We start from the raw sequence: 12,349 nt of genomic DNA, 5'->3' as shown, positions 1-12,349 counted from the left end.
TGCAGCCCAGGCCACTGAATGGAAGCACGAGTGGGGGGAACTGTGACAAGTCTCCAGGCTCTGTTCTGCCAGCTCTTGGGGGTCAGGGGTGCTGCCGGTGTATCCTTGACCTCCAAGAGCTCGCAGATTTACCAGAGGGCTGCAGCTGCAAGAGGAAAGCACTGTCCCGCCTGGCGGCTCAACCCGCAGCCAGCCCGCCCCCGCCCCCAGGTCTGCGCTTGCACGCTCGAAACACCTCCCCCAGTCGCTGCAGACCGCGGTCACGTGACCCACGGCAGGCCCTCCCCGTTCTTTGTTTGTCTCGCGCTGGGCCGGTGGGAGGGGGAGCGTGGATGGAGCGCGCCGGGCAGTGACGTCAGTGTGCGCCCAGCGGCTCCCCGGTCCGCCTCGGGGCCTCGGAACGCTGCGGAGGAGCCACGTTCTATTGGCAGACCGTTGGCGATTGATACGTCCCGAGTGTCCCGCGCCAGGGCGCTGCGGCCGCGGCCCCCTCTCCCCCGCCGGGACAGGCTGCGTTCCCCGGCCTCTGCCGTAGGTGCCTGCAAGGCCCAGCTCTTCCTGGATCCCGGGCTTTCGCAGCAGGTGATTGCTCAGCCTCTTCCCCTTCCAGGAGACAGCTGGTTCTGCCCTGGCGGATTGCTCAGCCCCGCAGCTGCCCGGGGTGGGGGTGGGGCGAGGATTGTCCAGCTTTTCCGGCTGCCTTCCTGTTTGCAGCAGTTCGGTGTGTTGTAACTGGTGTTTTCCAGCCGCAGTGCATGTGCCTGTGCGGGTCTGGCCAGCCCTTGTTTTCCTGGTGGTGAGACGAGAGGAGCATGGCAGCCTCTGGGTCAGAAAAAAGCAACAAGAAGAAAACAGAGAAGAAACTCGCTGCCCGAGAAGAAGCTAAGCTTTTGGCAAGCTTTATGGGAGTCATGAATACCATGCGCAAACAGGTAAGGTAGGGAATTCAAAAAGACTGGAACTCCCTATTTCCCCTTCTTAATTGTAGTAAAATAAATTCCCTGTTCTGAGGTTCTGCATCCAGTAGCTTGTAGCCAGTTGTACCACCTCCTGGCTCAGAGTAACTCGATTTATGTTATCCTCCATTTCCTAACCATTCTATCTTGACTAAAGATGGCCCATGCCGTTTGGGGTGCGTGTGTGAACTTCTGCTGACTTTGCTTTTAGCTTTGTATATGCACTTCAGATCATGATTGATATGAAGATAATGATTGACTAAGCCACCCGAGGCTTGCATCCTTGGTCCCATTTTACAGAAACACCAGGAGTTTAAATAACTTCCTTGAGACCACACAGCTCGTCATTGGCAGAGGTGTGGGTAGAATCCCAAGAATCCTGATTTCTGCTGTCTTGCCTATAGTTGTTGGACCTTTCTTTGACCTTTTAAAGACACCACCATTTACAAATGATATTTTACTCCCTCCTTTAGAGGAGTTGGTTGTTCAGCTTTTGGTGTCACTGTTCCTAACCAGTGATGCTATTAAATATTTAATGGGAACAGTTCATCAATTAAATTCTAGCCCTGGCAGAGCTAGTTTCTCCACTAAACTTCAGTGTCTTTCTTTTATAAACATAATAACTTAGAACCTGTGTAGAGTTTCTCAAAATCTAGGGATTGATCAAAAAAAAAAAAGTCAACTCGATACTTTGCACTTGTTGGGCCTGGGGAGGAAGGTGTCACAAAACAGCTTGTTTGAAATGGTAAGCACCCAGCGTGGTTTGAGTGGTGAAAGGAAGCAACAGATAACTGGTGAAATATTTGTATGCTGTGGTATACAAACATCTTTTTGTGTTGGAAGCTTGATTATTGTTTTGCAATAGATGGTTGAAACCTCTTCCTCATTTGAGGTTGTCTGCACTAGTCAAAAAAGGAAGTTTAAAATGAGTGTCAAGTAACTGCCGATTTGAAATGGTACATGCCATACAAGTCTCCCTCAAACACTGCTGCAAGTGAGATGGACATTTCCTATCTAGTCTTAATGCTCAGCATAAAATTTTTCCTTATAACAAGTTCACTGGTATGTTGAAGGCAGAGCAGGCATGGAGTGCAAGAGACAAAGCACTATCTCAGTGTTTAACCAGAAAGTCAATACTTGTCCAGCTGTAAATACAAGTGGGATTATCCAGTTCTTTTAGACTGTTGGAACGCTGATGTGAGTGTGGCTTTTGGGTTAAGCAGCCTCTTAGACCAATAGCCCAGTTATTCTCCAGGATGACTGTCACATGGTGCTGAAAACTGCTCCACTATCCAGTCTTGATTCCACGAGAGGATTTTGGATAAAGTGACTGAATTGCAAGTGGCATCAGTTGCTGCTTGAAGAAGATGAAGTTGTTGCAGATTTGGCATGAGTGTTGGGATAATCACTGTGACTCCAGGCTGTGGCTGAAGATCTCTTCCTGTGAAGAAAATAGACTCAACTGTAGCATCAAAGTGATCTCAAAGTTCCCTTGAGATCAGGAATATGGAGCCAGAGGCAGAGTTAGTTCCACAAAAAAGGATGTTGACTGGGACAATTAGTGGGTGAGCAGTTCTTTGTATGTGGTGTAATGAATTATTATGTTTATATCATGTTATTTATATTAATACATTTTGTGTCCATATTGACCCACATAAGGGTTCTGCCCAACCCTAACTAATTTATACAGATGCTGGTAAATTGGGCATGATAAAGGACATCAGCTTAGTTTACCTAGTCTTCTCTTATTACTCTCATATTTCTCACTGGCTTACTATTATCCATACAGTACTGTACCATGTCACTTAAGGGTTCATCCTGTACACTTCTTTCTTTCTTGTTCAAATTACTTATGATCAGGCATCCTGGCTTGCTTTCTTTAAAAATTGCAACTTCTCTGATTTAAAAATTTTGCAAATTCTCTAATTTTAAAAACACCAAAATCTGCACTTTTCCAGGATTAAAATGAAACACCACTATTATATATGTACCAGTTGAACCTGATATTGATATATTTACAATTTTAAGCAATCTGGAAGGCTACCGGTGTCTTGATTTCTTGATAAAATAAATTATAAATACCCATAAATTTTAGCATTTGATTTTTGGGTTTTTTATCATGGAAAATCAGAGTTCCCCCTGCCTTCTTCACTCACCAGGATGCAGGTCCAGGTGCAGCTGTCCCTCTCCCATTGCTTTGTGGTGCTGAGCAGCCCTGATTATGCTGGTACCCTGCCCGTGCCATCACCCCTCCCTCACGATGCACAGCCCAGCTGGGTGCCCCATAGTTCCCAACCACAGCAAGACCTGGCTGCTGCATGTAGGAGGTGGCAGCTGCTGCGGTGGAGCACAGAGCCCATTCCCCCTCTCCCTTAGGTGGCACAGCCGGAGCGGAAGCAGGGGCCGGGGCAGGGGAAATAGACGCGAGCTGCCTGCTGCAGGCTTGGGCTCCCCACCCTGCTGCCCTTCCCCAGGGCCTCTGCAGCCCAGCAGGCAGCATGGCTGGGTGGGGAAGTTCATTGCCACTGGGAGCTCCACGCTGCCATGGTAAGGAGACCCCTACCTGGCTGACAGCAGAGGTGGATACTACTCCACACGGCCATCTCTGCTGCTGCTCGGTGAACAGGGGGCACCTCACCATGGTGGTGCAGGGCTCACAACAGTGGCACTAGGCTTCTCTACCCTGCTGTGCCAAGTCTCACCTGCTGGGCTGCGGAGGCCCTGGGGGAGGGCAGCAGGGTGGGGAGCCTGAGCTGGCAGTGGACAGCCTGCCCCTGTCCTGTGCACAAATCTGGGGGCATGTTCACCCCCATGCTCCCACACAGGAGTGCATGCAATGGTCAGGAGCCAGCCCTGCTTCCTGGAACTCTGCCACCCTGCAAGAGCAAACCTACCTTTTCCCTCATTTTTCTCTGTTAAAGGAGAAAATCCAGGTTTTACCACATTTTTCTGTGGCAAACGGAAAACCCAGATTGCTGCTTATGATAAATATGTGTTACCTGGAAGAAAAGCTTGCTTAGGTATAGCCCAGGCAATATATTTGAGCCATTGTACAGGCTCGCCATGGCTGAACACGGAATACTTACAGGAGGGGAGGAGTCCACTCCTTGACTTCTCTCACCGTGTCTTTGCAGGCCCACAGCTAAAGGTTTAATACTGTCACAGCCAAAAGCTGCTGTTAATTCATCTTATGCAGAGCTTAAAAAGAGTTTTTTGAGGGGGGGGTCTTCCTGCCTTACAGTCCCTGCCCCTTAATCAAATGGAGGATCCCCTGTGAGTACAGATTTGAAAACCAACATGTTGCAAATATATACCTACCTTGTGATATAGTGAAAAGTAAAGGGCACATTTAGTATGTAGCAGTGGACATGTCTAGTACACAACAGTGATTCTTATTTGAAGGGATAAAAGGATAGAAAGTTTTTGGCTGTAGAACAAGAGGAGCAGTGGAACAAATATTCAGTCTGCATATGCTATTTGATAGAATGATGGAGCTTGATGAGTTGGTGAATGACTTTGTGGATTATAATGAAGCATTCCCGCATTGATGAATACCACCTTGGGAAATCATGAAGCAGGCTGGAAATAGTGAACATGTTTTAATGCTTGGATTATCTTTTAAATGTAATAAAGCTAATACAGTTTTTACAGAAGTACAACTGTTGAGCACTTGTTAGAACATGAAAGTCATTGGTTTGACTTGTATAGGTGTCGAACAACACTGCATACTATCATTGATCCTCAACAAGTATAATCATGAAGGAATTTTAAGGCACACACAGAAACCTTCAGGAGGGGGAAAATAGTGGTGGACAGAAAAATAATATTTTGCTGACTTGTTGCTAGAAGTTGAAATGTTCTTAAATAAAGTTACGTAGAAGTAAGGAGGCTAAGTCTACACAAAAAGCTGTGGTAATTATGAGTCTTTTGAAACATCAGAGATATTCCTGTACAAATTCAGAGAGATGTCAGAGTGCATTGAACCCTGCATGTACTTGGCATTATGCTAACATCACCTGAAAATCCAAAATGGAGTTGGCATCATGACTTTTGATCAGGCAAACCTCAGACGCTCTGAAGTGTGTAATGCTCTCTCTTGTTCAACGTCTTGCTGTATTGCAATATACGCCTTATACAGCTGAGAGCAGTAATCACCCAGGCTTTCAGCAGAGTTGGAGTAGTACTCTGTCATCCAGGTCATCAAGAAAGCTCAGGCTTTTGGGATGTATGGGGTGGATGAAGGCAGGTCTTGCATGGAGTGGTGCCAAGAATAGGGGACACCTGTGGTGAGTGTGGCTTGATGGTGTAAATAAATGGCTAGGATGTGGTGTGGTATGTTTCCAAGGATGTGTGGTGACTGAACTAGAGAAGAAAGTTGCTAGCTTATACGTCTTATTTTAAGTGTGACAGAAGTCACAGTGTTAACTGCTCAATGTGATGCACTTCTGTTGCCCTTTGAATGGTAAGAATAGATTGGCTCACAAGTATTAATGCTGGAGGAGGGGGTTGAAGACATCTGCTGAGATGAGCTGTTTGCCTACCTTAGACTGAATGTGCCATGCTGCACTCATTTTAATGGGATGGTGTTGTTCAGCTGAGAACCATCTCAGTTGAGATGAATGGGTGGCTTTGAGGCTGTATGCTACAGATGACTGTATAGAGCTCTTTCCTCATTCACTAGTCCCAGACTTACTATGGGAACTCTGTATCTCCTTTTCTGTCCCTTCTGCCAGTACACAAACTTCCCACAGACCTTCCCTCCAATTTTCCTACTTCCCCATAGCTTCCACCTGCCTCTTTCAAACTGGCAAAGTAAGGAGGCTACAGATTGTGCATAGGAAGTGGCACAGCATAACAGGAGGGATTAAAGCAGTGGTACAATGGTGGGAATATTGAAGTCATATAAAGGGGGGGAGTACATCTGAACAGCTGAATGGCCTTGGAATTGTGCAGAGAAAGGTGGAGTGGACCAAAAGGCATCGGAGAGCATACAATGGAAGTGAAAAAAACCTTTCTCATCCACTGGTGAATGACAGGAATTGATCTGCCTTGAATTACTACAGAGTTCAGGACTTTCACAGTCTTCAGTGTATTTATCCACAGCATGTAAGGGGGCACAACTTGATCTTTATTGAAGGTTACATGCAAGGTGTACTGTTGGAGAGGCAACTCCTAGAGGCATCTACTCTGATTGGGTGTAAGCCTTTAGCATGTTTAAAAGTGAGAAATTGGATGGCCTATGTGCAGATTAACAAATCGCCCTGCAATGAAAGTACAGAACTCACTTATGTTTTTCAAATAGTTTTTAATAGAATAAGGTGATTTTAATAATTATGGTCCGTCATTATGTGTCCCTGAGAAATAGGAAAATCTGGTTATTTCTACTTTTTCGGGTGAGAAACTCGTCCATGGAGGTGCTAAGGCTTGTCGGTGGTAATGCTTGAAGTCTAAGGTAGAATGAGGAATTGACCCAGTGTCTTCTAAGTCTCTGGTGCTAATCTCCTTTGCCTTGCTAGCCAATGTTTCTCTCCCCCTTAAAAAAAAAAAATAACAACGATGTTCTTGAGACTGGTGCCTATGCCATTTCTGTATCCTCCCCCAGGTGCCATGCTGACACCTACCTCTGTGCAGAGGTGAACTGAGGAGAGAGGGGAAGACAATGTAGAAAAGACCAGTGTGCACCCAGTATGTTCTGTGGCAAGGAGCCAGAAATAGTGAAGAAAAAGAACTGGTCTGTGGTACATGGGTAAGTGGGAGTGCTAGGGATTTTTCTAACCTAGGAAATCAAGTGCATAAAAACTCAGTTAAGGCAGAGATCAGCTAGCCTAGATATGACTCGTGCCCTTCCAAAACGGGAAGAGTAATTTAAAACCCTTAAAAATCAGAAAATGCAAAGTGTAGGTGTGTGCCACTTCTGTAGTGCAACCCCAACTTTTGTGCTCAGGAATATCTCAGCACACTAATAATGTATATTAGCATTCTGCCTCACAGGTGCTACTGAGCACTGGGAACTGATCATGTGAGCACTTCATAATAAGGTCTAATGCATTCTGCTTGCTAAAGCAAAACTTTGGTTTAATTCTAGCATTGCAGGCAGATTCTACACACAAAAACAGCATATCTCATACAAAGCCATGTGACATATGCTAAATGCTATAAGACCTTCCTGTGTTCTGAGGTTGTTTTGCTATACCATAGAGACTGCTGCTGCTGCACTGTTGGTGTGATCCCTTGTACATCTTTATTGATATAACCTACAATTTTCAGTACTAAAATGAAGTATACTTGATCTTTCCGATGTGCCAAATCTGCTAACCTGCTCCAAATAATACCCCTTGCTCATACAATATAGCTGTACCTAATGTAACAAATAGCTGGATTGTATGCAGATAAATAGCACATTCTTTTAGTCTTTCTTAATCTCTCTTTTAATAGATGCATCCATTAGATCATCCCATTTGACCTTTTGTATAACAGAGACCACTGAGTATCATTCAGTGACTATTGTATTCATGCTGATACCATGCATTTGGCTAAAGAGTCTTCTGAAAAAGAATCCAGTCTCAACTTCAAGGAACCAAGAAAACACCACTTCCCTTAGTAGTTTGTTAATCTTTGTTACCTCCTTCAGAGTCTGATTTCCAGTGGCTATTACTAGCAGCAGTGGTGGAGGTCAGAGTTACGGTTGGATCATGTTTCCTGGCATTTGGAGTCACTCTTCACATTCTGGAATAGTTCCAATGGGTAACTTTAATCTTGCTACAGTAGGTTTTGGACATGTCCCATTCAAGTAAAGTGAAACACCACTGTTCTATTTGGAATGGAGCAATAGTACTAAATCTAGTGTCAGCATGGTTGTGCTGTGAAGAGGTCCACTAGTTAATTTTCTAGAGGTATATCTATTTTTTGTTCTTTTGTTATTGTGAGAATGGTTTCATCAACAGAGCACAATGCTACTGTGTAGGTCTGGAGATTTTCTGTTAGGGGATTCTAAATTCAGCTTTACAGAGATGTTATCCTGTGCATGCAAAACATGTGGAGTCCTAGGGATTAACTCAGTGCTGCTGTGTAAGAAAAATTTAACATGCCCTGAGGGATCATTAAAATTATTGCAAATGGTTTTTGTTACTAAGAGAGAGTGTTGGCATTGAAACTCAAGACCTTGGAAAACTTCGTTCCCAGTTTATGTTGTGAATTAGAAGAAGACAAAGCATCTTTTACAGTAAAAACAAAATCTGGAAGTTTCTGTAAGTTCCTTTTTCTGAAGGAACTTGCAGGATAAATGCAGGTGATGCTGTTAATTTCTATGCAGAACCTAGCACAACACAGCCACAATCTTTATTTGGGATTGTAGGCATTGGTGTCATAACTGTGTGTTTGTTTATACTTACGTCATGCATATAATATTTTAATTTACTATTATGAATATAGTTAAATTGTTAGACTGTTAAAAAGAAAAGAACAAATTCAACCATTCTGAACTCTTATGGTTTAATTTATGGTCTTGAAAATAAACATTTGGTCAAGTGAATGGCTCCAGTGAATCAGTGGAACTCACATGAGTGAAGTTACCTGCTTAATTTACAAAGCGGTGTGACTGGGTCTGTCTACACATGCGCTTTAATATGCATTAGGTTATTTTAACGCACATTAAAATGTCACTAAAAAACTGTGCTGTTTAGTTAATATGCATTAAGTCAGGCTAATGTGCATGTTCCTAGTACCTCGCAATGGAGGTACTAGATTTAATGCGCATTAATGCATGCATAGATATGCCCACTGTCATCTAACACTCTCTAGATTTTGAAGTAGAAATTCATTAGAGGGATTCCCCCTTACACCTCCCTACAAAATTACTGCTTTTAATTAAAAAAGGACCACATGGATTGGGAGACTTCCTACTTAGACCATGTTAAAAACCCTTTGACAATGGGGGGCGGTGCATGTACGTGTGCTTTAGGGCATGGATGTCAAATTCACCTGGGACCCTGGGCTGGATCTGGACTGCTGGACTCGGCACAAGGTGGTAAGGGGTCTAACTGTAGCAGCAGCAAGTTTGGGGGAGCAATTCCGTGGGTGGTGGCTGAGAGGGCCATGTCCCACAGGCCAAAGAGCCCCCAAGTTCTGCAGCAGTCTATGTCTTCCAACTTCTGGTGCCCACTCGTAGCTTGGCTGGATGGATTGAAAGGCTCCACTGGTTGGATCCAGCCTATGGGCCATATGTTTTGATACTTCTGTGATACAGGGGAAGAAAAGCTGTGAATGCAAACTTGATTTCAGCTTCAAGCTCGTAGGAGTTTATTTGTTTTTTCTGTCACAAACCAAACAGTGAAGAGAAACCGTTTAAAAAAGATACTGGTCAGTTGTTTTCTGTTGGAGCAGAAAAATCCTAAGAAACAGAATCCTTGTTTCTATAGCATCCCTGTCCTCTCTAGGTGGTGTATGTGTTTGTTAAATGTCAGTGTGCTCGCCCTTCTTAGGAAGGTAGAGCTCAAGTCCAGCTTCTAGAGTGTTGATAGTATTTATATCTTCATTCCAGATGTTGGCCTTGGTCCTTATGCCGTTCTGCCCTACAAGCTAAATATAGAATATTAAAAACACACTTGTGATGATGAACAGTATTTTTTGAGCCAGATGTATTCAAGAATTTATTATCCTATAAAATAACAAGTTTGTCTACAGGTCTCAAGTTTTCAACACTTAAGAAAACAATTGGTCTTAAGTGATTTTTAAGTTACTGATGTGTAAAAAAAAAAAAAAAAATTACAAAAATTGAAAAATAAAAAAGGGGGGAGGGATTTTTTTCCCTGGTGTTTGCCAGTTATTTCCAGTGTCATTTTCTGAGTGAACAAAAACTATTTTAAGGAAAGAGCATTAAGCGTGAAACTCGGATCTTGGCCTATTTAAACTACTATTCTATCTTTCCCTTCAGTAGTGTTAAACAGCTAATTTCATACAGAGCGTATGTTCGCACATGGGTCTCATCACATGCATTTCTTTCTGATAACAGTAATGTTCTCTTTTGTGGGTTTTGTATAGGTTGGGATGTGTTAGGGTTTTTTGCAAATAGAATGAATATGCTAATGATAAATGAGAATCTAATGCTGTATGTCTTTAGTGCTCATTAAAGTCTGTCATAAGCCATTATGCACATTCTCAAGAAGTCAGTCTTAAAGACAATGCAAGCCTGACACCTGTTCAGTTAAAATATTCCCATCCTCAGACACTGCCTTTGCCCCAATGTCTTCCTGACAACCTTTATTTTAGTCGCTTACTTTCTGTTGTTGGTATGTGAAAGAACTGTCAGGAAAAGCCACCTGGCTTTACACACGCAGGGTTGTCAAAATCCTCAAGGAAAACGAACCAAGTTAACAGAAATATTTTTATGATAAGTTAGTCATCTTGCCTATTAATTTTGCAGTGACAAGTCATATGTTTCCAGCTGGAAATGATTTCTAAGCTCACTGCACATTTAAAACATTTACATACTAACATGGCATTTCAAAGTCTTACTTGCCTCAACTGTGTGAGGTGCATTACATCTTGCTAAACAGAGTAAGTTGAGCTTGCTGGATCAGCCATAACCTTTGTTCTCCTGGGTTTGTGTAGCCTAGCTCAACTACTGATAATTTTCATATTTAAGGTAGTTTTGTGTGTTTGGTTTGGTTTGGTTTTTAATAATTATAAGGTGTATTGGTAACCTGGGAGCAGAAAACATAACCATTTTTTGCATACTTCTTGGAAAGAAAACATTATACATATTTTTAATAATGTCAATCTTTACTTTTTATTAGAAAACTCTCTGTGATGTCGTTCTCATGGTTCAGGAAAGAAAGATCCCAGCCCACCGAGTTGTGCTTGCTTCAGCCAGTCACTTTTTTAACTTGATGTTTACTAGTAAGTCTTTTCAAAATTGGTTTATTTTAACTTTTTCAATCTATGAAAATCAGCCTCTCTTAATTTCTCCCAAGGCTTATGTCTGGAGGTGGCTTGGCTTTTTTTGTTTAATCATAACAAAAATGAATTTTACACCCCTGACTTGGATGGTGTGTAAAAAGCACCCGGTTCAAATTCACAGACACAACACTAAGATGTGGGGACAAGTGGGCATGCTAGAAGAGGGGAATAGGTTGCAATGAGACCTAGACAGGTTACAGGGGTGGGCAGATGAGAACAGGATAGGTTTCAACACTGACAAGTGCAAGGTACTGCACCTGAGGAGGAAGAACCAGCAGCATATCTACAGGCTGGGGAACTCCCTTCTCATCAGTGCAGAGGCAGAAAAGGATCTTGGTATCATTATTGATGCCAAAATGAACATGGGCCAACAGTGTAGGGAAGTGGTCAGGAAGGCCAACCGTACCTTGTCAGGCATCCACAGCTGCATCTCAAGCAGGTCCAAGGAGGTGATCCTCCCCCTCTATGCAGCACTGGTCAGGCTGCAGTTGGAGTACTGCGTCCAGTTCTGGGGGCCGCACTTCAGGAGGGATGTGGACAACATGGAGAGGGTCCAGAGGAGGGCCACTCGCATGATCAGGGGGCAGCAGGGCAGGCCCTATGAGGAGAGGCTACGGGACCTAAACCTGTTCAGCCTCCACAAGAGAAGGCTGAGGGGGAATCTAGTGGCCTGTTACAAACTAGTCAGGGGGGACCAGCGGGCATTGGGAGAGTCCCTGTTTCCCCGAGCACTACCAGGAGTGACAAGAAATAATGGTCACAAGCTGGCAGAGGGTAGATTCAGACTAGACATCAGGAGGCACTACTTCACTGTCAGGACGGCTAGGATCTGGAACCAACTTCCAAGAGAAGTGGTGCTGGCTCCTACCCTGGGGGTCTTTAAGAGGAAGCTGGATGAACGCCTCACCGGGGTCGTTTGACCCCAGTACTCTTTCCTGCCATGGCAGGGGGTCAGACTTGATGATATGTTCAGGTCCCTTCACACCCTAGAAACTATGAATGCATCCTATCCCTCGCTGATTTATCTTCTTCCTTCATTCAGCTCTGCTTTTTAATGGGGTCTCATCCATGTTCTTAAATGCCTGTTAGTAATGAGGAGCTCAGATGATTTTTTTTGTCTTACTAATCACATCACAAAATATATTAATTTTTCCTACCACTGGGCACATACAGGCAGCTTTCCAGAAATGATAGTCTTTTTTATTTGCATTATTTTTACAAGTTTAGTAATATAATATCCACATCCCAAGTCTGGACAAGACATAGTAAAAGTATAACTACCAGTGTTTTGAAAAGTTCCTCTATGAGTTTGTTTGGGCTGTTCAGCTTTATAAAAGTCTTTCCCTTTCTTGTAATTGTCTTACCAGAGATGTTCCATGAGTTGCAAAATGACAGCTATGCTGACGGGGATATGCTGATTTAGTTCTCTTTTTCTT

At 43.5% G+C, this 12,349-nt stretch overlaps 1 protein-coding gene across 2 annotated transcripts in view; it reads left to right on the top strand.

The window, feature by feature from the left end:
* The first annotated feature begins 296 nt into the window (after positions 1-296).
* The window catches only part of KLHL7 (kelch like family member 7), a 37,459-nt gene continuing 25,406 nt past the window's right edge, over positions 297-12,349 (top strand). The window contains exons 1-3 of one of the 2 annotated variants that reach the window (XM_090046774.1): positions 297-582; positions 747-932; positions 10,751-10,853. In XM_090046774.1, coding sequence (XP_089902900.1) covers positions 813-932; positions 10,751-10,853 — 223 coding nt within the window. In that variant the 5' untranslated portion in view covers positions 297-582; positions 747-812. Of the gene's footprint in view, positions 583-746; positions 933-6,568; positions 6,703-10,750; positions 10,854-12,349 lie in introns of those variants that run through there. The other variant, XM_090046775.1, reaches the window with a different exon arrangement.

This window comes from Crocodylus siamensis, chromosome 5, assembly GCF_052110815.1.
Source record: "Crocodylus siamensis isolate JL-2025a chromosome 5, ASM5211081v1, whole genome shotgun sequence".
Classification (NCBI taxonomy): domain Eukaryota; kingdom Metazoa; phylum Chordata; order Crocodylia; family Crocodylidae; genus Crocodylus; species Crocodylus siamensis.
Note: the sequence above shows the minus strand (reverse complement) of the source record. Positions and strands in the feature narration are given on the sequence as shown.